At 45.3% G+C, this 25875-nt stretch overlaps 1 protein-coding gene across 2 annotated transcripts in view; it reads right to left on the bottom strand.

Moving 5' to 3' along the window:
- The window catches only part of LOC147443296 (ankyrin repeat domain-containing protein 2A-like), a 182234-nt gene extending 156930 nt beyond the window's left edge, over positions 1-25304 (bottom strand). Inside the window, exon 1 of one of the 2 annotated variants that reach the window (XM_086529196.1) lies at positions 25094-25304. In XM_086529196.1, the coding sequence (XP_086385322.1) occupies positions 25094-25112 (19 nt within the window). In that variant the 5' untranslated portion in view covers positions 25113-25304. The remainder of the gene's footprint in view (positions 1-25093) is intronic. The other variant, XM_086529195.1, reaches the window with a different exon arrangement.
- Between the last annotated feature and the right edge of the window lie 571 nt (positions 25305-25875).

The raw sequence follows: 25875 nt of genomic DNA, 5'->3' as shown, positions 1-25875 counted from the left end.
ATGGCTTGCCTGATTCCTATTGGCCAGGAGGCAAAGGGGTCCAATGAGAGTTTAATTGAATTATTAATTAACCTAAAGCTCTCACAAAAGGGGAAAGGGGGACACATGTCAGAAGGCTATCACTTATGCTGCTTAATAGTCATTGCCTTGACTTGGGGAGGGCCAATGAGGGTTGAGCAAGAGCAAATAGCAAGAGGGCTCGCCCAAGAGAGAGAGGGGGCTGATTCTTGCAAGGCATTATCACACACACACTCACACAATCTCATGTGTGAAGAAAGAGAAGACTATCTCTTCCCAAGCTTTAATGGAGAGCTCATCACCTACTCCAAGCTTGTGAGATAGAAGCCTACATCGACACACTCTTGGCATGTGGATGCAAATCCAACCAAGAGCCAAGCTTCAATGCATGCTCATCTCCTCTACCAAGCTAATTACTAAGCTAAGCTATGCTAATATGAGTGATTATGTGAGGAGATGTACATCTTTCTCGTAAGATACTCCTTCCTCTCAATCTACTCTCATACCCTGCTAGCTCTCACCATCTTCGAAGGTGTGTGAGGTCTTGGGTCTGAGAACGGGGATAATTGATGTTGTGTTTGCTAAGTGTTTTGCTTTAGTGCATGAAGCATTCATCTTCACAGCACTAGCTAGTCTTGAAGGAACACAAAGAATTGTATTGTACAATGTCTCTCTTGATGGGAGAAACCATAATACAAAGCCTTTTGGAGGGGGGACCGGCTCCATGCAAATCCGGTCCTCAACTGTTGTCAATTGCTTAATTTCTCTCTCTTTTGAAAGTATTGTTGATGCTATCTAACTAGGTGTTATGCTTTTTGTTGCTCTCTCCACCCAAGCACTCTTGTAATTCTCATTAGGAATCTATTCTAATGAAATGCCCACTATGTTCATGCTAATTTCCGCTACACACAAGTTATTAGGCCATTAAATGTTACAACTACCATGAACAGAAGACCCGTATAATAACCAGATGATCTCTGTGTGATGAGATGTGGAAGTGGGTACCCCCCTGACCCCATATATAGGTGCCCAAGGGGAGATAGGGCAAGGCCTGATAAAAATCCTCACGACCCAACAGAAAAATGAAATATATGAGGGCACCCGGACAAAGTGGACGGCCAGCCTAAAAGTGGGCGGCCAAACAATGATGCAACCTAAATGCATATGCAAAGGGTGACCAGCCCGGAGGCACACTAGCCATACATGTATGCCCTAGACCTATGTGAAGCAGCAGAGTGGTGTAAGTCTAACACCCCCTCTCAGCACCTGATGCTGAACAAACTGCGTGAAGCCGAAGATGTGAGGCAAATGAGGAAGATGTCTACTGCGATGTCCATTGAAGGACAATACTCCGGCGAACTCCGTGAGTGTAACAGCAGTCTGAGGTGTCCCGACAACCAAGAAATCTCCCTGGCAAGATGCCGTCACGAGCAGTGTAGCAAACTACTATACTCCGGCGATACAGGGTGAAGATACTGCGTGAAGGTCCCGAAATGAGTGTGAAAACAACTCCTTGTCGTGAAAGAAGTGACAATAGACCTGTAAGTGTCCCGCCCAATAGGATCTGTGGTGTCTGTAGTCAAACCGTCTGGAGAAAATGGAGAAGCCCAGGAACCGTCATGAGTATGACCGGAAGCCTCTCAATGCATGAACCTGTAACCCAACGTGGCCAGGTGGCTAAGCTGTGTAAAACTCCAGGAAGGCCATATGTAGCAATCTCCGCCGTAAACGTCCTCCAAAACAAGGAAAGCCATACTAAATAGTGTGCACTGTAGAAACTACCGTAAGGTTAGTGCAATCCTTGGCATAGATGGGGAAGGAGGAGGGTCAGAAAAACCTCATGGTGGGGAAAACTCTTCTTCGCCACTCCCATGCTTACCACCTCCATGCGAAGTATCCATTCGGCTTAGGGTGATGACCATCCACTGAAGTCTTGGGTTCTTAAGTTCACGAGGAACTTGGGTTCTTGTGGGTCTTGGGTTCGTGGGTTCTTGGGATTCTTGAGTTCTTTCTTGAGGGTCTTGAGGGTCTTGAGGGTCTTGGGGTTCTTGAGGTTCTTCTTTCGCTTGCAATCTGTGTTAGGGAAGGATCTTCTCTTCACCCGAGTTCTGCTCTTTTCCACAGGCGCATCCCTTGGCGGCCTTGCGCTCACACCAAGGTTTCTTTTTCCCACCTCACGTCAATTGGCCAGCCGCTAAGTGCACGGTCCGCTCTCAATCAGTGAAAGAGGTACAAGGGGAGGCTGGACAAGCCCTTCTTTCTTGGGTTTCCTGTCACTCTTCAAAAACACTATTAAGAATCGAGACGCCCAAGAGAACTTGGGTTACGTGCGACCGCAACAAGAAAAAAAAAAATTATGTCGTTCTTTTCTTGAGTAATACAGGACACTACCAAAGCTCTGATACCAATGTAAAGTGCAGCGGAAGTGAATGTTGAACTTTGCTCAAGATGAGTGCTTCGAACTGTGCTCAAGGGTTCCTTTTACTTACGGAAGGTAGAGGCTTCCGTTCCTTTAGTGAGAGAGTGCAATGGACACAAACAAAGTGGTGAACACTGTGAATGAAGGTGCATGAGAATGGGAGATAGAGAGAGAAGAATACGACACCATACAAGTTGTCAAACCCTCCTCCAAGGCCCCACTCTCTATGGCGAGAGCGGTCTACTATTGATTGCACAAATCTCTACAATGCTTTGGACTTGCCGACGATGTCGACGACGATGAGGACGACGACGAGACGGGCTGAAATCTGAAAATGCTAATGGCCGAAATCTGCAAATCTTTATCTGCTGAATTATGACTCTATGTCGATGACGATGATGGCGACGATGCGATGACGACGCACTAAAAACGCAGATGCTGAAATCTGCGTTGTCCGGGCTAAAACTGAAAACTTCGGCGGATCTGACCGTGCGGCGAGGATCTACTACGGGAAGGTGAGATCTGCAAGGTTCGGGAATTCTTCTGCGGGTTCTAACTGCTGAAAACTGAAAACGCTGGTCTATGGGCTGATTCTGTTGTGAAGATCGAGGTGCCAAGCTCGTGTAAAAACGCTAGGGCTGAAGACGGTTCTTCCTAAGGAAAACTGCTAACGCTAGGGCTGATCTGTTGTGTCTTGTGATGGTTGAGGCTGATCTGCCATGCAAAAACGCCAAGGCTGTCTTGTGGATGCAAAACGCTAGCCTTGCTGTGTTGTTGCAAAAATGCTCCTGATGGAATCAGATGGTAATGCTGATGATCATGCTGTGTGCAACCAGAGGATATGCATCTAATCTAAGTGTCTGACATGCACGGTCTGCGAACAGACTGACAAAAGTGTCAGATCACTTCCTAAGCTAACTAACTGAACTGGATTGAACCCTTGTCATGAAGTAGCTTGTCTACGTACACATAGGGTTAGATGTGTCACGTGACACTCCAAGGACTTGGAAAGCTTTCAAGAAGATCTTTGCCTAAAGTTATATGGTTTCTGGCAGCTTCTAACAGAGTGGGGTATCCTAAAATGCTTGCCATGGAAACTCTAGCAGATTATACCTTGAAATTTCTCGACATCTGTCAGTAGATGTCTCTTCTGAGCTGATAGCCTTGGAGGTCCGGTGTGATTGCTATGTCTTCGGACTACCATCGCCGCCAGAGGAACACTGTCTATCCAAGAGCTTATGGACCATGGTGCGGTCAGCTACGACCTTATGGAAGGAACCTAATTCTAATTTCTTTTGGTGCAGGTTTCAGGATGGAAAGTTAGTTGACTTTTCGAGCTCGGCTGATGTCGAGATTGTTTTTTAAGTTTGAGAACTTGTTTGGTGATCCTGTTTGGAATTTGTTTGAAATAGATGGTATCTGTTTTGAACCTGTCTTGGTGCTAATTTGAATTGTTTGACTCTGGTTTTAATACTGGTTTCAATGCTTGGTGATTATACTCCCAGGTGGAGTAGTGACAAATAATGTTTGAGAATGCTTGCTCATTCATACTCATGGCACGGACCCTTGTTGGTTATTTGCGGAGGGAGTATTGAATGTTTGAAAAGTGTTGTTTTTACTCATGGCCCGGACCCTTGTGATTATTTATAGGGGGAGTATTGTTGTTGCTACTCATGGCCCAGACCTAGATGGTTATTTACGGGGGAGGTATTAAGAGGTCTGAAAGTGTTGTTTTTACTCATGGCCCGGACCCTTGTGATTATTTACGGGGGGAGTATTGTTGTTGCTCATGGCCCGGACCTAGATGGTTATTTACGAGGAGAGTATTAAGAAGTCTGAGCGGTTGTTACTCTCAGCACCTCCAAACGACGTAGGTTGCGGTCTTGGGGGCGTTTGGTTGTAAAAGGTCTCTATATCTCATGGCCCAAACCTTTTTAGGTTATTTGCGGGAGGAGTGATGAGGGAGTCGTTGAACAGCTCATCGCCCGGACCTGGATGGTTATTTGCGGGGGGAGTGTTCATCAGTGAATTTATGTTTATATGTCTTGTAACATGCATATGTAAGCAATTGTGTTGCATTGTGATGTGCCAACCACTGAATATTCCTAATTGGATGAGATTGCTTGGGTATGTAACTTAAGTGCATCAAGACACCCAAGGAAGATCAGTGCGTTCTGGGTGTGATGCTAATTTTACTACGCCGGAATATCAAGAGTTCCGATCTGGACGAAAGGTAAAGCCAGCTCCTTGATCAAAAGAGTCGATAGGAGAAGCCATTTCTTGATCAAAAGAGCCGAAAAGAGAAGCCAACTCCTTAACGAAAAAAAGAGCAAACTGATAGTCCCTCGAAAATTTTTGAGCTCACTTGAGTTGTTTTGCAGATATGCTATAATCGCGGACGATAACTCTCTTTCAAAAAAGGAGGGATGTCACAAACTGCTGACGTGTCGACCCACTGAAGAACGGCGCCACTGTGCAGATCATCGACCAAGGGGCCTAAACCCTAAGAAGAACAAGCAACAGCAAAAGAAGAAGTCCTACCAACTTATGGGACCCCGTCCGATGGGGCCCAAGTGACAAAGGAATTAAAATAAAGCTGGACCCTTACACACACAACGTAGAATCTGATGACGTAGCAACTATACGAAAAACCCTAATTTTGCACTGACATGATGACATGGCAGACTGTACAGATTCCGCGTTTTGCGCTGACTGCTGACATGATAGTTGTACGAATTTCCGTGATTTACGTTGGGAATTTTTGGGCATTGCTTTTGGACCAAATGCTTTTGAGTTTGAAGGCTTTTCATGTAAACTGCTTTTAGGGCCTAGGGCCTTAAATATGAGGCTATGGACTCATTCTCTGGCATGCTTCCAGAAGAAGGTGGAGAGTTTGGAGTACCGGCTTGTACTGTGTTGATGCAATGTAAAGAAATACCAAAAGGGGCACCAAGGTTTGGGGCCAATACTCTCTGGGCTGGAATTCCGCCACTTCGTGTCGCGTGTCGTCTCTCTTTCAGTTCAGTTGTTATTGAAGTGCTAAAAGTCTGTTCAGTATGTTCTTTTCCATTGGCACATGGTGCATGTCTTGTGACACTATGTCACAAAACGATGACATGACATTACCACGGGTCAGAGCATGCTGACGTGGCAGACAGTACGGCATGCTGACGTGGTAGACAATATGGACCTCCGCGATTTACGATGATGGGGGTTGATGTGGCAACCTGTACGGATCTCCGCAGATTGCGCTAGCTGCTTTTCCTGGCAGATTTTTGACCAATTGCTTTAGGAGCTAATTGATTTTGAGTTTAGAAGCTTTTGGGGCTCTGCTTTTGGCGCATAAATAAGCCCAAGGGGCCTCACTCTTTAGGGCATCTAGACGCACAGACTGAGAGCAAAGGACCGCTCGCGAGTTGTACTTTGCAATGATTACTGAAAAAGAAATACCGAAAGGGGCACCAGACTTTGGAGCCAATACCTTTGGACACGAAACTACGCCAGGCCGTGTCGGCTCTCTCTCTCTCTCTCTCTCTCTCTCTCTCTCTCTCTCTCTCTCTCTCTCTCTCTCTCTATATATATATATATATATATATATATATATATATATATATATATATATATATATATACACACACACACACACATATAGATACGTACATATCTATATGTATATATATGTACATATCTATATGTATATATATGTACATATCTAAATGTATATATATATATACACATATACACATTGTTAGGTGCAGCGGAATGAATGTTGAAACTTTGTCAAGATGAGTGATCCGATCGTGCTCAAGGTTCCTTTTTCTTACGGAAGGGAGAGCCTTCCGTTTTTTAATGAGAGAGTACAATGGACACAAACAAAGTGAATGGACACTGTGTGTGAAGGTGCTGAGACTGAGAGATAGAGAGAGAAGAGAATACGACACCGGGAAGTTGTAAAACCCTCCTCCGAAGGCCCCACTCTCGATGGCGAGAGTGGTCTACTATTGATTGCACAAACTCGTACAAGACTCTGATGCAAAACTTGAGAACTATGATGCAGTGTGTGGAGACGACGGTGATGACGGCGACGACTCGAATTGCTCTCTACTGTAGGTAACTTGAAGGCTGAAATTCTGCTAGGTCCAAAAACGCTAATTCTGCTGGCTGTTTGGTCCTGTCTTGATGCTGAAAATCGCTGTCCTTTGGTGCTGAAAATCTGCACAAAAACGCTGTCTTATAGCTGAGTTTCTGCTGCAAAAACGCTGCCTGCTGTAGCATAAAAAACGATGAATGGGCTGGCTGAAAAACACTGGACAGCAGTACCAGAAAACGCTATGCTGCTGAGTCTTCCAAACGCATGTGACTGAGGCTGTTGGCGATGAAGATGGCTGCTGAAAACGCCAGGAATCTTGAGCGGGAAACGCTGGAACTGCTTGGAAAAACGCCACCCAAGTGAGGGAAGTCTCGCTTGAGAGAGAGAGGGTGAACCTGCTGCACTTGTGCCTCTGTTCTCCTTGCTCTTCTGCCAAATGATGCTAGCCCTCGTTTCCTTATATATTATCTTACCCATTTTGCCCTACTCAGTTCCCAACAAAAGTCACTTCAAATAATAAGTGGAAAATGTCAAAAATAGGAAAAATAGGTTTAATGCACTGGAAATTTCTCCTGATGGGTTCTGTTGGATTCTGATGGTAATGTTGATGATCATGCTGTGTGCAACCAGAGGATATGCATCTACTCTAAGTGCTTGGGCATGCCCGGTCTGCGAACTGACTCACAAAAGTGCCAGAACACTTCTTTAGCACTGGACTGACTGAACCCTTGTCATGCTGTAGCTTGTCCACGGACACATAGGGTGGGACGTGTCACGAGACACACACACACACACACACACACACATATATATATATATATATATATACTATGCCGGGCCGTGTCGACTCTCTCTCTCTTTCTCTCTATCTATATACATACATACATACATATATATATATATATATATATATATATATATATATATATATATATATATATATATATATATATATATATATATATATATATATATATATATATATATATATATATATATATATATATATATATATATATATATATATAGATATATATATGTATGTATATACATATATAGATATATATATAAAAGTTCAGTGATTATGAAGTTTCTGTACGTGTGTTGCTATTGATTTCTTGCTTGGAGTGTCCAAGCCTATTACAGTGGTATCAAAGCTCAGAAAAATTTTTCTTCTACAAAGGATCCGATCCTTTTTGCAGCACACGCAGTTTTTTTGTAAAAGAATCTTCGTGCACCAACCCCAGACTTATTAGCTACTCCCACTCTTCGTACATCGCGCATCGAGCGCGCTCCCATCTTCATCGCTCTGTCTTACAGGGCATAAGGCATAAAGAACTCCATATTACACATGGGTTTTCGCGGAGAATCTGACAAAGATAACACTTCTCAGTGGGTAGACAGAGAAAGTTGAAATCCAGCACGGGAACTGAAGAGAAGAATGAAGATTTGGACAAATTTTTTGCAGAAAAATTTGACAGAACAGAGTACAAACGTCAACTACAGGTTGGCATATGTGTGAAGAGAGACCCAAGATTGGCGAAACACCTGAAGAATAATCCGATTGATGAGATTTACTCGAGATGGCGTGAGGCCATCGATTCTCCTCTTAAGTCGGAAGAAAAGTTGAAAGGACATACAAGTGCAAAAAAGCGGACCCTGTACTTGCAGAAAGAGAAGGACAAGAACTCTTGAAAAGAAGATGAACCAGAGGACCACCAGAAGATAAGCCACAGAGTTACCGAGCAGCAGGCAGCCGAATGCGGAAGAAAAGGAAAGACAAAAGCAAGACTGGTACCATATTTTGTGGGGACCGCTGAGCTTGATCAGATGAACAAAAATATCGAACTCTGCACAGCATGGGGCAAAGTGCCAGACCAAGAAGCCCTCATTTTCTTTGATGGAGGAGCCAAGGCCAACTTTATTTCACCTAAATTGGCGGCTCGCTTGGAATTACGCCCGACAGGCTGGGGCCACAAATAAAGGCAATTCTTGCGGCACCAGAACAGGATGTTGCCATTACACCGATCATTAGCAAACTTCGTTTGCATTGTCAAGGGTATTTAGGGCACGAGGACTTTTATATCATGCCTTTGGAAGGGTGTGATGTCTTCCTAGGAATCCCTTGGTACCACAAGAACAACGCCGCAGTTGACTATCAGGCTAAGAAAGCGACTTTGACAAATGAGAAGCACAACCAAATGGTACTTGTTGAAAAAAAAACTGAAAGGCGAGTCCGTCTCACTTGATGAAATCCAGTTTTTTTTATACTCGATTTTTCTTGAAAGAACTGAATGACGATTGAAGGTCGAATATGTTTGACCTCGAAACGGAACAACGAGATTGTCTGCAAGCTTAGGCTGACTGTTTCTCTGAGGGCATACCAGGCGAGTTGCCTCCTTCACGTCCTGAAGATCACATGATTGATTCTCGGTAGTACACTACCAAACCGGCCACCTTATAGAGTTAGCCGAGGCCAAAATAAAGAAACAATGAACCAAAACAGATTTCTACAGTACGAGGATTGATGATATACTCGACAAACTTCAGGGATCTACTTACCGAATTGATCTAAAGAGCGGTTATCATCAGATCTGAATTGCTCCTGGAGACGTCTACAAGATAGCTTTCAGGACCACTTTTGGATTTTCAGAGAGTTTTCCAGGCATTGTGGAAACATAAGTTGGTTATAAAAGCGAAAAAGAGTGAATTTTCTTCCCTAAGATACACTTCTTGGGACACATCGTCTCAGCAGAAGGGGTAAAAATGGACCCGCCCAAAATTGAGACTATTCGTTATTAGCCTGATTTGAAGAATGTTCATGAGGTTCGAAGCTTATATGGCTTGTGCTCATATTATCGATGGTTCATTCGGAAATTTGCAAAGATAGTTTCTCCTTTACATATGCTGACTCAGAAAGGAGTTCCTTTTACTTGGGACCAACAGAGATTGCAGCCTTTGAGACTCTCAAGAAGAGTTTACTATTGGACTCGTGTTGGCCTTACTAGTTTGCACAAGCCATTCGAAGTTTACTGTGATGCTTATGGTCGCAGTGTGGGAGCAGTCTTGATGCAAGAAGGCCATGTAAGTGCTTATAAGAGCCTTTTTACGTCCTGAAATGGTTGCACAGATTTATGAAAAAGAGCTTTTGGCAGTGATCCATGCTCTTACTCAATGGCAAGTCATCAGAATTTAAGCTACTTCTTGTCACAGAAGCAGCTTTCGAAATAGCAAATGCGATGGGCTAACATCCTGTCATAGTTTCACTTCCAGATTGTCCATGTTCATGGACAGAAGAATTAGTAAGCTCTTGGTTCTGGCTATTTCCGCGATTCATCACAAAAACTTCGAGGATATGGTGGATCCGTACACCACGGATCCCGACTTTGCTGATATATTTTTTAGCCAAGATTTAGGATGGGGAGACAGTTTCAGACTATTCCATATGGGATGGCTATTAGATGCGGAAAACGATGTTGTGTGTTACACAGCCTTTGAGGGAAAAGGTTTTGACAGAGTGCCACAGTCCACCTTTTATACACCTCCGCGGCATAGATACCACCTTGAAGGGTGTGGAGTGTTACTTATATTTGGCCGAAACTTACAAAGGATGTGGATGACCTTGTTCGCAGTTGTTTAGTATGCCAAAAAAGGTCAAGTTTGACAGGCATAAGGCACACGAACTCTTAAAGCCTTTACCCTTTCCCACCTACCCCTGGGAAAGCATTGCTGTGGATTTCATCTTTGATCACCCAAGACTCAAAGTGGGCATGATGGCATTTGGACAATCATCAACAGATTCAGTAAGCACGCTCACTTCTTTACGGTAAAGAAGACAGTTAAGCCCAATCATTCGCGAAATTGTTTCTCTCACAGATTTTCCGAATAAATGGCATGCAGAGTCCATCGCTTTGGACAGATCCCCAGTTTACTAATTTGTTTTGGAGGGCAATTTGGGAGAACATTGGCACATAGTTGCACTTCTCGTCCTCATTCCACCCGAAGACAGATGGGCAATTTGGGATCGCCAATTCAATGGTATTGAATTTATTGAAGTCTTATTTTTCGGACAAAGACTTAATGGCAAAAGTATTTGCCCTTGGTGGAGTTTGCCTACAACAACACACGGGGAAGGCACCATTTGAAGTATTTAAAGGTGCTGAGAAGATTCCTCAATTTCTAAGCACCAAAGACAAGATTCTTCTGAAGTAGATTTTTGAAAAAAAGCCTAGACGGCATGGAAGGCCATATCGCCGTTCAAAGCAGGAGAGCTCGTCCTCTTTTGACGATGACCAGATCAACAAGAAAACCAAGGAGTTCAAGGAAGGGAGTCACGCCATCAAGTTTGAGACGAATCACGCTACCAGGACACCCATCGAGCCCTTGAGTTTGTACAACAGTGTGACGTCGCCTTCTCTAGAGGATGGTTCTCAGAATATTCAAGGGTACAAAAGGCGGCATCTTACTTGGAAGGAACTATGCAGGCACGGTGATCTACTTTGTTGTTACGTAGAGAAGCACATGCGACGTGGTTAATATTATTTTTCACGTCAACTTGGATATCAGATGAATATACGAGAGATGTCATCACGACTTGGCATCACTTGAAAATGAATGAGAACGATACATGGGAATGACTACTGCCAGAGGTTTTGGGATACTTACTTGCTAGTGTCTTCGTTTTAGAGGATTACTTTGAAAGACCAGATTGAGCTGTTTTGTTGTGGTTTGCTAAAAGAGATTCGAGACTGTTGTCTAAATCAGAAGTCTGACTCTATTCAAAGACTTATGCAACATGCTAAGAAACAATTTGGAACGCATGCCCGCTCATCGACTTATCTTACGAAACAGGATAGTATCCACCTCAACAAGGCAAGAGTTCGCCAAATTGAAAAGAATGAATCAGGGGAACCAGATGACAGCTCATCATAGGATTCTGGAGAATCAGATAGATGCAAGTTCATCAAAGAATTTCAGAGAAAGGGGATCAGATGATAGTGCGTCTTAGGGTTCTGAGGATTGAGACAGACGTGCCAATGGACAAGGGAAGCTAAAGAAGCTACCCACACGTCCCAAGGCATAAGGAAAAAAAGGGAATCAGCTAATAGATCAAAGATTTCCCCCGACCCAAGATACGATTTTTGAAGCAGATCGGTATGATCTAGATCTGGATACTGCTTTTGCCAAGGTGCACGAGGCTCTTGAGAAGTCTCAAGCACAGCATAAGAGGGCAGCCGACAAGATTCGACGCGACTTGCAGCTGAAGGAAGATGCTTAAGTGCTCTTACAGTTTGAGAAGGCACGCCTAAGGAAAGGAGCGGCTTTTTCCAAAGCTAAGAATGCGATACTATGTCCCTTTCCACATTCAAGAGAAGATAAATGATCTATCCTTCAAACTGAAGTTGCCGAAAACTTGGAAGATTCACATTGCTTTTCATGTGAGTCGCTTGAACAATTTCAAGCGTGAGGTCTCAGCCGACAGGGAGCCTGAGGTGCAACCTAAAATGGAAGAGAGCAAGGAGATTCTTGTTTTGAAACAGATATTGGCTCACCAAGAGAAAGGTAAAGTGAACGGCGGTTCTTGGTCGAGAACTTTCCAGCATTCGATGAGAAGTGGATGAAGGAGGACCTAGCAGATACTCCTCGGATTTGGACCTTTACCTTGACGCTTTTGGTCTAGCTTTGGCTATTCCAAGAGTTCTCGGAGATCAGCGTATTGAACATAGTTACATGGGACGGCGGGCTGGGGTCGGGAACGGGGTCGGGACAGCAAAAGTCAGGAAACAGGGACGGGGATCGGAACGGCAAAAAAAAAAAAGAGTTTTTTTGGCATTTTTTGACCTACACACATGCCACACACATAGAGCATCACTTTGACCATAAATTTACACTAAATAGACCAAAGAACACGAGTCATATAGGCTGAAATGTGCTAATAAAATATCGATGATCGATGGATACAAAATGAGAAGTGCATGCCACAAGGGCTCAAGAGTCAAAAAGCCTAAAGGACTTAGGACAAGCCTGAGGCCTCAAGGATAACAAAAAGTACAAAGGGCTATATAGTAGGTAGAGTCGTAGACTCAAGAGTCTAGACTCGAGAGTCGAGTGATCAATGATCATCAAACTCAAGAAGTACTCGCCTGCTAAATCTCCACATCGTCGTCGTAGTCGAGGTCGTCAGCGACGTATGAGGGCTCCGGCTCGGGAGGCTCGCATTGAGGCTCGAAATCCTCCTCTAGCTCCTCCAAAAGAGTATCGGCCATAGATGGATTCTCTTGTGCTATCTCCCACTCACTGAAAGGATCTGCCTTGTGTGTGACGCTCTTGGCAAGCATGCGCAAGTTAGCGCTCACAAACACCAAATCATTGGCCCTCTGAACCCCAAGGCGATTCCTCTTCTTAGAGGTAATGTGGCTGTACACACTCCATAGTTGCTCCAAGCAACTAGTGGTACATGCTTGGCTAAGGACACGAACAGCCAAGCGTTGCAAATGTGGGCCATCTCCTCCATAGTCCTCCCACCACAAAACCGAGCCAATCTTGTTGCGATCAAGCTGTGCATCTACACATCCATAGGAGCCCTTCTTTTGCCTGTAGTTGAGTAGCTCGTCTCTAATCTTGCGCCTAATGTCACTGCTAGGCTCAAGGCGCTCCAATGCAAGCCGCCATCCTTTGCTCACCTCCTTGTCGGTCTCTTGACGCCTTCCTTGAAACTCAGGGTCAAGCACATAAGCTGCCGCATGAAGTGGAGAGTAGTATCCATTCCACCTCGACTCACACAAGCCATGAATCTCCGCATACTGAACAGGGTCAGGCACAAGCTTCTCAAGTGCCTCTATCATCCGATCCATGGCTTCGTAGACTTTGCCAATGCATGGCTGCAAGCCATCCACCACTCGAAGTAGGTGTAGAATAGGCTTGACCATGGCGTCAAGAGTCTTCACCTCCTCCCACCAAGCGGCGTCGTCGGCCCATTCTCGGCATTTCAATCCTACTGCTGATGTAGACTCCGGCATGGCCTGGAACTCATCACTGAGAAAGAGGCCCCTTAAGGCTCCGCCACATGTAGACAAGCGGCCTAGCATAAGCCAATTGAATGCAAATCTTGTCTCTGAATATTTGAGCAAAGACAAGTGGCTCCTCTTTGAGAATTCATGGCGCACTTTTTGATGGTTGAGCACAAAGGAGACAATTCGAGAGGCGTCACCAATGGTGGGTGAAATCCATGACAAGTTCCCTATGTCCTTGAGGAGGTTATTGAGGCAATGCGCCATGCAAAATGTGATATGGATGCTGGGATACATGCCCTCAATGATACCTCCGGCTGCCCTATTTGACGCCTCTGCATCTGCAACCATACAAAGGACATTCTCCGGGCCGGTGATCTCTATGGTGCTTGTCCACTCCGCAACAAGCATCTCGGCGACCTTGCCACTATCAGATGCATCATGTGACTCCACAAAGTACATCTCCCCCCGAGAGTAGGCTACCACCCCGTGGATGGACCACTTGCGGGTGTCGCTCCATCCATCTACAAGAAGAGAGACGCCATTGGTCTCCCACAAATCCTTTGTTGCTTGGGCCGCTTGCTCCACGGCAAGCTTCTCTTTGTCAAGGAGGGTGGTGCGAAGCCTCTCCGATGAAGGTGGCACATAAGAGGAGCCATTCCCTATTTTCGTAACCATGGTTCGAAAGTATGGAGACCTATCCACACAAAATAGAGCATGTTGCGTTAGTATGGAGAGTCGAGAAATTATAACCCATTATGAATACAAAATGGAAGATTGCAATGTGCATATGCCAAGGGAAACTCACCGCGAAGCATGGAAGGCAATGTGGTCGTGGAAGAAGAATCGGGCAACCGACCTATCCACCTCTTCCTTCAATTTAGGATTCCAATTTTCGTTGAGAGTGGTTTGGCGATGCGGAAGGGAAGAGGACGGTGTAGATCCATGGCTCTTGAAGGTTCGAGAGATGTCGTCAAGGTTGGCTTCCCTTTGCTCTCGCGGTGTCGCCGTGGCGGAGGGATCAACGGCAACAAAACGGCCCCTCTTGGCCGCTTCCGCAACCTCATACACCGTGAGCTTCTCAAGAAGATCCAACCTCTTCTCGGGAGCTACATGAGGGCAAAACTTCACCTCGTGACCGGGTTCATGAAGAAGATGGGCTCGCACTTTGTTTGAACCACCCGATCTCTTGTATGGACATAGCTTGCACGTCCATGGTCTTGCACCGCCACCTTTGCCACGCGAGCTAAAGTCGACTTCATCCCACCACGACCATGTTTGCACGGCGGGCCTCCTTCAAGAAGAAGCGGCTTGAGAAGTGGAGTTGGCTTGAGATGACATGATGGTGGAGAGACTCGAGAGAGTAGAGCTTAGAAGTTAGAAGGGTTAGAGGAGAGCTTGTGTGGAGAGAGAGTAAAGGAGAGCTTCAAAGTGGGTAGAAGAGGGAGAGGAGAGCTTCAAAGTTCAAACTTGAGCCTTGAGCTTGAGGGAAATGGAATGAGCTTGAGCCTTGAGCTTGAGGGAAATGGAATGAGCATTGAGCATTGAGACTATGAGTATTAAGAGGCCCAAGGGAGCCTTTTATAGCCTCCCAAGGGCCAAGGCTTAAAAAATATGGCAGTTGGGGCTGCACAGAGCCGTTGCAAACGGTCAAAAACGGCCATTTTTTTTAATCTGTTCCGGTCTGACCCCGGCCGACCCCTGCCGTCTTCGTCCGGTCCGTCCGACCCCGGTCCGGCCCCGGCCATCCCCGGTCCCGCCCCCCTGCAACCCGCCCGTCCGGCCCGTTTTCCGTCCATCCCTCAACGTTCCCAGCCGTTCCCGGCCCGGTTACGGCCGTCCCCCGGCCCTAGGGCCCGTCCCCCCCGTCCCATGTAACTATGGTATTGAATATGGTGCAGGCGGGACTACACTAGAGGGGAGTTACTCCGTTCCTTTGTCACAGATTGCCTGGATGAAATAAAGTCATCAAATTTCCTTTGGACTTCAGGGATACGGATGTCCTGACAGTATTCTGCTGGATGACTTTATGAAAGAAGTACTCCGAAATGGGAATTCCCGAAAATGAATCTGATTTTTGTGCTCACTCATGTGATTGCGTTGACTGCAGGTTTGCAAGACGGAATGGCTTGAGCATTTTAGATGTGGGACTATGGACATGATCGCAATAAGGATTAGTTGATCCGACATCAGTGAGGTCCTTTATGGATCTAGATGCGATTGCTAAATACGTTGCAAGGAACCATGGACTTGAGAATCTATTAGACATGATCGCAATAAGGATTAGTTGAATCCGACATCAGTGAGGTCCTATGTGGATCTAGATGCGATTGCTCAATACGTTGCACAGAATCATGGTCTTAGATCTGGAATCAATTTTTATGTGATTGATTTGATGTGAATGTGGACTCACTGTGTCGTCTTCGTGCAAGTGCTAGATGAGTGTTGTCTAGTGTGTTGGTACTTAGAGTCAATGTCTATTGAACTGGTTTATGGCCTCTCTCTGTTTTGCAGGCGTAATCGAGGGCGATTACCATTCTTTCAAGAGGGGGGTATGTCACAAAATGATGATGCGGCATTACCACCGGACAGAGCATGCTGACGTTGCAGACAATACGGCATGCTACAATACGGCAGACAGTACGGCATGCTGACGTAGCAGACAGTACGGACCTCTGCGATTTGCGTTGACAAGTGCTAACGTGGTAGCTTGTACGGATTTCTGCAAATTGCAATAGCTACTTTTCCTGTCATATTTTTTAACAAGCTGCTTTTGGAGCTAATTGCTTTTGAGTTTAGAAGCTTTTGGGGCTCTGCTTTTGGGACATCCCTTGTAAGGATAAATAAGTCCAAGAGCCTCACTCTTCAGGGCATCTGGACGCAAAGACTAAGAGCAGAGGACCCCTCAGGAGTTGTACTTTGCAATGATTAATGATAAAGAAATACCAAAAGGGACGCCAAACTTTGGGGCAAATACCTCTGGGCACGGAACTACGTCGGGCCATGTCGACTCTCTCTCTCTGTATTAAAGTTCAGTGATTATGAAGTTTCTATTCGTGTGTTGCTATTTATTTCTCGCTTGGAGTGTCCAAACCTGTTACAAACTACGACGATATGTTCCCCCCCTCGTGTGCTTCTTCAAAGCATGTTCTAGGACAAGAAATATCACAAACGTTGGTGATCCATCTATATTGCAAAGTCTGCACCAAGCAAGAAATGCCAAAGCATGAATGACTGATTAGAGTTTCTTTTCAATCATAAATTGGTACTATCCTCTCTAGCTTTGACAACATCCGGCTCTTCTAAGCTATGACATGGCCCTCTTGCATTAAGACCACAATAGAAACAGGGGGAAGGGGGACAGCACCCTAGGGCCGAGGAATGGGGGGACGGGACAGCCATGGACGGAGAGGAACGGATGGATGTAAGGTGCAGCGGAAGTGAATGTTGAACTTTGCTCAAGATGAGTGCTCCAAACAATGCTCAAGGGTTTCTTTTAACTACGGAAGGGAGAGCCTTCCGTTCCTTTAGTGAGAGAGTGCTGATGATCACAAACAAAGTGGTAAACACTGTGAATAAAGGTGTTGAGACTGAGAGATAGAGAGAGAAGAAATACAACACCAGAGTGTTGTCAAACCCTCTTCGGAAGGCCCCACTCTCTATGGTGAGAGCGGTCTACTATTGATTGCACAAATCTCTACAATACAATGGACTTCCAACGATGTCGACGACGATGAGGACGATGACGAGACGGGCTGAAATCTGAAAACGCTAAGGGCTGAAATCTGCAAATCTTGTATCTGCTGAATTCTGACTCTATGTCGGTGACGACGGCGATGACGACGATGCGACGACGATTCACTGAAAACACAGATGCTGAAATCTGCGAATAGCAGGCTGAATCTGCAAACGCTAGCTGATCTGACCGTGCGGCGAGGATTTGTTGCGGGAAGGTGAGATATGTGAGGTTTTGGGGGCTGTTCTGCGGTGTCTATATGCTGAAAACTGAAAACGCTGAAGCTAATGATGGTTCTGTCGCCGGGAATCTGCAAAACACTAGAATGCTCTCCAAGTTGCAAAAACGCTAGGCTTGATCTGCTGTCTGCAAAAACGCTAGGCTGATCTGGGAGTTCTGCAAACGCTAGGTACTCTGCTGCAAAACGCCAATGCTGACTTGCTGCAGAAAATGCTAGCTGGTCCTTGTGGCTGAAAAACACTAAGTTGTTTGCAAAACGCTAGAATGCTTTGCAAGTCGCAAAAAGCTAGGCTTGATCTGCTGTCTGCAAAAACGCCAGGCTGATCTGGAAGTTCAGCAAACGCTAGGTACTCTCCTGCAAAACACCAATGCTGATCTGCTGCAGAAAACGCTAACTGGTGCTTGTGGCTGAAAAACGCTAAGTTGCCCTGCGGGGGGTCTTGCTGAGAAGGTGCACTGTCAGACGCTTAGTCCTTGCTGCCTCTTCTGCCAGAAACTACTAGCGCTAGCTTTTCTTATATATTGTCTGAGTCAAATTGCCCTACCCAGTTTCCCAACAAAGTCACTTATTAATAATAAGTGAAAAATGGCTACTATAGGGAAAATAGGTATGTGCACTGTAAAAATGCTCCTCATGGGTTCTGATGGTAATTTGATGATCATGCTATGTGCAACCAGAGGATATGCATCTACTCTAAGTGCTTGGACATACACGGTTTGCGAACAAACTCACAAAAGTGCCAAAACACTTCCTAAGCTAATTGAACCCTTGTCATGAAGTAGCTTGTCCACGTACACATAGGGTTAGATGTGCACATGACATCCCCTCCTTTTTAAAGTGAGGTACTGGTACCGAACTGTATGGCATCGAGGGAGATCGCCAACAGCATCTGGAATCCTCGAAAGGACTCTTCGCTGGCCCACTCTGATGCGTGGGTCATGCGATACTTGAACTTCATAAAGGTCTGTAACGCTTGCTTCTTTGGGCCGCGCCGAAAGCGACACAAAGTCATCTGTGGCTCCTTCAATGCTTCAACTTTGTCTATAGTCAAAAACATGAACATACCCATTCCATGTAAAGTGACTAGAAAAATTATAGTCTTCTTTAAAGACTGTGCATGCAATGTAGATGAACATATAGACGGAGTGCCAAACCGTTCATTAAACACACGCAAACAATGGAACCGGAACTTATCTTTCTTATCTAAATCTATCAACTGTGGCAAATCACAATGGAAATGCCGATGCTTAATGCTCAATCCTTCTTGTGCTCTTTCGGATATTGTGTCATGCCAAGGAAGGGACATGGAATGTGAATTCCTTGGGTGCAAACATTTCATCTTTTCATGAGTAATCCACATACATCCGTGCTCATTCATGAGAGAATCGTGTTTATCGTACCATATGGCATGCCTATGAAAAGGGATCACATAAGGACGGTGACTAAAATACAGGAAACCATCACGAATGAAATACTCGAACAATGCGTGCTGACTAATCATGCGCACACATAATACTTCCTGTGGGGGTTCTTGGGACCTCGACTCGAGAGGCAAGATCGGTTCTTCGTGATTGATTGAATCTGCAATGAGGTTAGCTTCACTAGACAAAGTATCAACTAAACCATCATCCTTGTACATCTTTAATATGCAAATCATCATGTTTGTGAATAATCACATCTTTATCATGCAAATCATGCAAATCATGTGTGTCTTTGAAGAAGACAAGACTGAGAGAGTCTCCTTCCCTTGATTCTTTTCAATCTTCGCCTGCACATTAGAAATAAGAGATGAAGAATGAACAACTTGCTCCCCACGAATGACAATGGGAGAGTCACTCTTGGCATTGAAAGTGGAAGTATTAGCTGCCTAATCAATGAGAGGGTTATGCTCACGAAACCATCGAATGCCTAAAAGCATATCACATCCTCAAAGAGGAGAGACTACAAATTTTCTGCGGAAGGACGCTTGTTGAACAGTCAACAAAACATCAAGGCACTCTTGCGTGATGAGAGAGTCCATACCGGGAGCAAAGCCCAACACCTCGGAAGGAGAGATGTCTTGCTTACCTCCAAGCGGGCTCTTTCGACAAGAGTCACTAATTAGTAATCACATCATGCATACTACCTCGGTCCAACAATATGATAAAACGCTGACCCTTCACATGACCATAACCCTTAATGAGAAACTCATCAATGGAAGGATCATGAGAAACTTGGGTCACACTCGTGTTCTCATTTATTGCATTGACAGAGGATGTGGGTTATGTGGGTTCTTTAGATTCATTAGAGTCAAGCTTAGGACATGTTCTTTTTATGTGACCCTTGATGTGACAATGATAACATCGACCTTCCTTTGATGTATCCTCCTCAAATTCCTTGTTCTACCTTTTCATATAGAGTGAGCTTAGGTATAGCAATTGTGTTTTCTTTACCCTTCGGTTCATTTGGAAAGTTCTTTTCTGAGAGACTAGAGGAAGATTGGTTAGAAGAGTTACCATTCTTCCGTTCTTACCGTTTTGAGGGTTCTGAGAAGTCTGAGAGGTACTTTGCGAAGTCTTGTTCTCCTTAGGCTTTCCCTTATTGTGCTTCATCTCCTGTGCGAGAGCAATCGCTACCGCCTTGTTGAGATCTATGGGGTCGAGGACTTCGACGTGAAACCTGATATAGTCGTCCAACCCGAAAATGAAAGCCTCCTTGCGCTCATCATCCGATTTGCGTAATTGGGTGCCGAGCTGCAAAACACAATTAGAAAAAGACATGACTAGCAAACCATTCTGCTTGAGACTGCGCCAATCGTCCTTCAGTCATGCTAGGTACTGAGGTGGCATAAACCGCGCCTTGAGCTTGTCTTGGAAATCGACCCAATTGAAGGAAAGGGGCACGTCTTCGTCGGCTTCCTCTAGGTGCGTGCCCAACTGTGCCTCTTGCTATGCGTGGTACCAATTAATGCGGCAAGGTACATGGCTGCCGTCAAACCTTGCAATTCCCTGTCTTCTTAGTTGTCGCAAAATAAGTATTAAATTGATGCAACCAAGAATGAACAACACTAGCATCCATCTTACCGTCATACTTATTGAACGTGATCTTCTCTGTGACGAGGTTGTTGGACTTCGAGTCTCTTCTACTTGATGAACTACCAACATCTTTGACCGGCTCGGATTTCGAGGTAAGTACCTGTAGGACCAACGCATGAAACTCTTGCATGCGTTGGTCTCTCTGCGCTTCACGCTCTAACTCCAAGGCCGCTTGTCTATCTTTAGCCGCCAAGTGTGCTTGCTCACGCTCGCGCTCCAAGGCTAACCTTCTGTCTTCGGCCGCCAAGCGCGCTTGCTCGCGCTCACGCTCCAAGTCGGCCCTTCTTTCTTTGCGCTCGCGATCCAATTCTGCTTTTTTTTCTGCGCGCTCGCAATCCAATTCTGCTTTTCTTTCTTCGGCCGCCAAGCGTGCTTGCTCGCGCTCACGCTCTAAGGCTGCCATTCTTTCTTCGCATTCACGATCAAATTCTGCCTTTCTTTCTTCGCGCTCGCGCTCCAAGGCGGCACGTTGCGCTTCTCGTTGTATCATCCTGTCCATCATCGTCTTAACCAAATCCTCCATGGGATTTGGTGCAATCCTTGGCGTAGTTGGGGAAGGGGGAGGGTCGGAAAAACCTCTTGGTGAGGAAAATTCTTCTTCGCCACTTCCATGCTCACCACTCCATGCGAAGTATTCATTCCGCTTCAGGTGATGACCATACACTGAAGTCTTGGGTTCTTAAGTTCACAAGGAACTTGGGTTCTTGTGGTTCTTGGGTTCTTAGGTTCTCGAGGGTCTTGAGTTCTTGAGGTTCTTCTCTAGCTTGCAATCTGTGTTAGAGAAGGATCTTCTCTTACCCGAGCTCTTCTCTTTCCCGCGGGCGCACCCCTTGGCGGCCTTGCGCTCACACCAAGGTTTCTTTTTCCCCCCACGTCGATTGGCCAGCCGCTAAGTGCACGGTCCGCTCTCAATGAGTGAAAAGAGAAACAATGGGAGGCTGGACAAGCCCTTCTTTCTTGGGTTTCCTCTCACTCTTCAAAACACGATTAGGAATCGACACGCCCAAGTGGACTTGGGTTACGTGCGACCGCAACAAGCAAAAAAAAAATCTTGTGGTCCTTTCCTTAAGTGATACAGAACACTACCACCGCTCTGATACCAATGTAAGGTGCAGCGGAAGTGAATGTTGAACTTTGCTCAAGATGAGTGCTCCGAACTGTGCTCAAGGGTTCCTTTTAACTACGGAAGGGAGAGCCTTCCGTTCCTTTAGTGAGAGAGTGCAAATGATCACAAACAAAGTGGTAAATACTGTGAATGAAGGTGCTAAGATTGAGAGATAGAGAGAGAAGAAATACAACACCAGAATGTTGTCAAACCCTCCTCCGAAGGCCCCACTCTCTATGGCGAGAGGGGTCTACTATTGATTGCACAAATCTCTACAATGCAATGGACTTGCCGACGATGTCGACGACGATGAGGACAACGACAAGACGGGCTGAAATCTGAAAACGCTAAGGGCTGAAATCTGCAAATCTTGTATCTGTTAAATTTTGACTCTATGTCTGTGACGACAATGCGACGACAACGCGCTGAAAACGCAGATGCTGAAATCTGCGAATAGCGGGCTGAATCTGCAAACGCTGGCTGATTTGACCGTGCGGCGAGGATCTGCTGCGAGAAGGTGAGATCTGCTGCGAGGATCTGCTGCGAGAAGGTGAGATCTGCGAAGTTTCGGGGCTGTTCTGCGGTGTCTATATGCTGAAAACTAAAAACGCCGAAGCTAATGATGGGTCTCTCGCTGGGAATCTACAAAACGCTAGAATGCTCTACAAGTTGCAAAAACGCTAGGCTTGATATGCTGTCTGCAAGAACGCCAGGCTCATCTGGGAGTTCTCCAAACGCTAGGTACTCTGTTGCAAAACGCCAATGCTGATGTGCTGCAGAAAACGCTAGCTGGTCCTTGTGGCTGAAAAACGCTGAGTTGTCATGCCAGGGGTCTTGCTGAGAAGGTGCACTGTCAGGCGCTTGGTCCCTGCATCCACTTCTGCCAGAAACTGCTAGCGCTAGCTTCTCTTATAAATTGTCCGAGTCAAACTCCCTACCCAGTTTCCCAACAAAGTCACTTATTAAAAATATGTGAAAATGGCTAAAATAGGGAAAATAGGTATGTGCACTGTAAAAATGCTCCTGATGGATTTTGATGGTAATTTGATGATCATGTTGTGTGCAACCACAGGATATGCATCTACTCTAAGTGCATGGACATGCACGGTCAACGAACAGACTCACAAAAGTGCCAAAACACTTCCTAAGCTAACTGAACCCTTGTCATGAAGTAGCTCGTCCACGTACACATAGGGTTAGATGTGCACGTGACAATGGACTAGATCCATTTCCACCAAATCACAAGGTTGGCCATTTGAAACAGCATTCATGAAACCGTAGTCGGTCAAGAACGGCAAGGGGACGGCTAATAGACATTTTTTCAAAACTTTTTTTTGAATTCAAACGGCAAAAAATGGCTGATTTCTTGGGAGATTTGAGGCCCTTTTACACAAGGTTTAAGGGCTCTTTTGGAGGCCTGCAAATGAAGGCCTCCTGAATGCACATTGCATTATACAATACATTATACTCAAGCTCTATGCTTTAGCTCAAGCCTCGAGTCTCGCTTGCTCCCTCCCTCTACTCTCGCAAGCTCTCAAGAGTCAACCTCCCTCTACTCTCTCAAGCATCAAGATCCCAAGGCTTGAGCCTTGATCTCTCTAATATTTATCTAGATTCTACTCTCAAGTCTCTATCTACTCTCTATCCAGTATATAGATTCTACTCTCTCAAGCATCAAGGCTTTGCCTCATTCTCACTTGCCATTTTGAGCCCTTGAGGCATATACTTATCTACCTGTATTCATCATAACGCCATCAATGTTTTCTTGGCATATTTTGCTATTATGAGTTATGTTTCTTGTTTGTTTTGTGCAATTCAATGCTCAAAGTGTTCTTAGCACTATGGTACATACGTGTAGCTCAAAGAAATCGAGAAAAATGTTGTTACCGTTCCGAGCCCCGACTCCATTCCCTAACTTTTGCCGTCCTGACCCCGGGCCCAACCGCGTGCCCCGTTCCCGTTCTCCGTACCATGTTTCTATGAGGGTGAAGCAATCTCTGCAAATTGTCGAATGAACCACCAATACTAAGAAAATAATCCCAAAAAGCTCCTTACATCATGTACATTCCTCAAAGGAGGCCAATTTTGAATAGCCATTACTTTAGCCGGATCCATGCTAACACCCTCGGACGAAAAAATATGTACCAGAAAGTGTATCTCGGATGAAAAGAACCCGCTTTTCTTCCTACTGATAACCAATCTGTGTTCTCCTAAGGCTTTGAATACTTGCAACAAATGCTCTCGATGTTTTGCTTCGGATTTGGAGAAAACAATAATGTATCGAACAAAGTTCCTACAAACTGCCCATGCTCTAGAAAGATCCAATCCGTCATCTTGTTGAGCATTGTAGTATGATTCGTGAGACCTAAAGGCATCACCAAATACTCATACAATCCGAACGATTTCCTAAACGTGGTCTTGTATACATCTCCAGAACGATTTTGGTTTGATGATAGCCACTTTTAAGATCGACTCTCTTGAAACAAGTAGAACCCTGCAACCCTATCTAGTATAAGTATATCATCAATCCTGGGTTTTGGAAACCCATTCTTAATGGTAATCTTATTGAGAGCCCTATAGTCGACACATGTCCTCCAAGATCCGTCTTTCTTGTGTACAAGTAATACTCGAGAACAAAAAGGTGAGGTTACGGTGTTGGAACATAATCTTTTCCAAAAGGGGAAGACCCTATGTTGTGAATCCCTCGTTCATGTTAGTCAGTGGAGGCTTTAGATACGGGAACATTGGCCATTGTCAGAGTTGTACTAAAACCCGGGGGAGTGATGTTAGCCATCAACAATTGATTCTTTGGTTATGGTCTTGTTCTTTGAAAGCTCTGCTTTAATTGGCATACCTATTCTACTCAGACAACAGAGTCAAGTGTACAAGCCTACACAGCTACCCTTTTGGTTGGATTTAAGTCTCTCACATTGTTATGACTCAATATTGGTCCTTTTTTGGGATCCTCAGATTGGCTTGCTAATTTTGTATTTCATGTGGATGATAGCTCATGCAAGCCCCCTGCAAGCAACACTTGGCATGATCAGACTCGTGCCAATGTCCTCAACGAATCGATGAGAGTAAAAGTTATTTTTTGTGGGTTTGCCCCCATGCTCATAAGCTTCGGCGGGGGATCCACACTCTAGGGATTCACTCTGGCTTTGTCACTTGGGGCCAGTCTCGGTTCCCAGCTTACTTACAAGGGGGTTCATGCTAATAGATGACATCTTGGATATGCTACCCGATATTGTCTTGCTTTTTGGCTTGTATCATTAAGGAATTGTCTTTGCCACACGCAAAGAGCTCTTTAAAGTTGAGAAGGGTGCAATGGCTATGAAAAAAAGTCAATTGAAAGAGCAGCAAAAGCATAAATAAAGTGAATAAGGGTGCAATGGCTAACCAGCTGCAGAAGTCGCCATAGCCGAGCTTGTTCGATACGGGGTTCCACAACCACATACACGTTGCTGATTCTGCAAGCCTTTCGCAAAATTATCGGCAAGTTAGCAGTTGGTTTCTATTTAGCGGAAAGCTTCTAACACTAGTAAGCAGGAGCTCCAGGACACCTAGCCTACACAATCTCAATGCAAAAGTTTGTTTTCTTTACGAAAAATTAATGTGACATGTGGCCTATCAAAGCCCTCATGCCCCAAGGGTCTCCAAGCGAAAAAATGCACAAGGCCGTTTTGCCACCAGGCCTATGGAACGTCACTCCTCCCTTCATTGTCAATTGTAGTCGATGAGCACCGTTGGTGAAGTGGGAACGCGTATGATTGTCTAATAGGCTTTGCACATGTTGAAAAGGCTTTGATAGGCTCATAAACGCGTCGACTACTTTGCAAGTGCGCAAGAGGACGATTTGAGGGTTTTCGTTGAAAGAGTGTGTGTGCACGAACGTGTGTGTGCAGGAATGTGTGTGTGCACAGTGCGGTGCAGAAGAGGAACGTGATGTGTGGGTGGAGCGATTATGTATATACATGAATAAGGAAAAGGTATGGTCAGGTCCCCAAAGAGTTGGTCTAACGGTAAGGCTTTGGCCTCTCAACCTACGGTTTGTTGGTTCAAATCCCCCGTTGGGTCACACTCTAGAGGGACACCTTGTGCTCACCTAGTGTTCACTTTGCTAGGGCTCTTGCCCTTGGACACTTGAGCACATCCTCCTCCTCGGGCGGGTCACCCGAGGAG

The sequence above is a fragment of the Adiantum capillus-veneris genome, chromosome 14, assembly GCF_014529385.1.
Source record: "Adiantum capillus-veneris isolate H3 chromosome 14, ASM1452938v2, whole genome shotgun sequence".
NCBI lineage: Eukaryota > Viridiplantae > Streptophyta > Polypodiopsida > Polypodiales > Pteridaceae > Adiantum > Adiantum capillus-veneris.
Note: the sequence above shows the minus strand (reverse complement) of the source record. Positions and strands in the feature narration are given on the sequence as shown.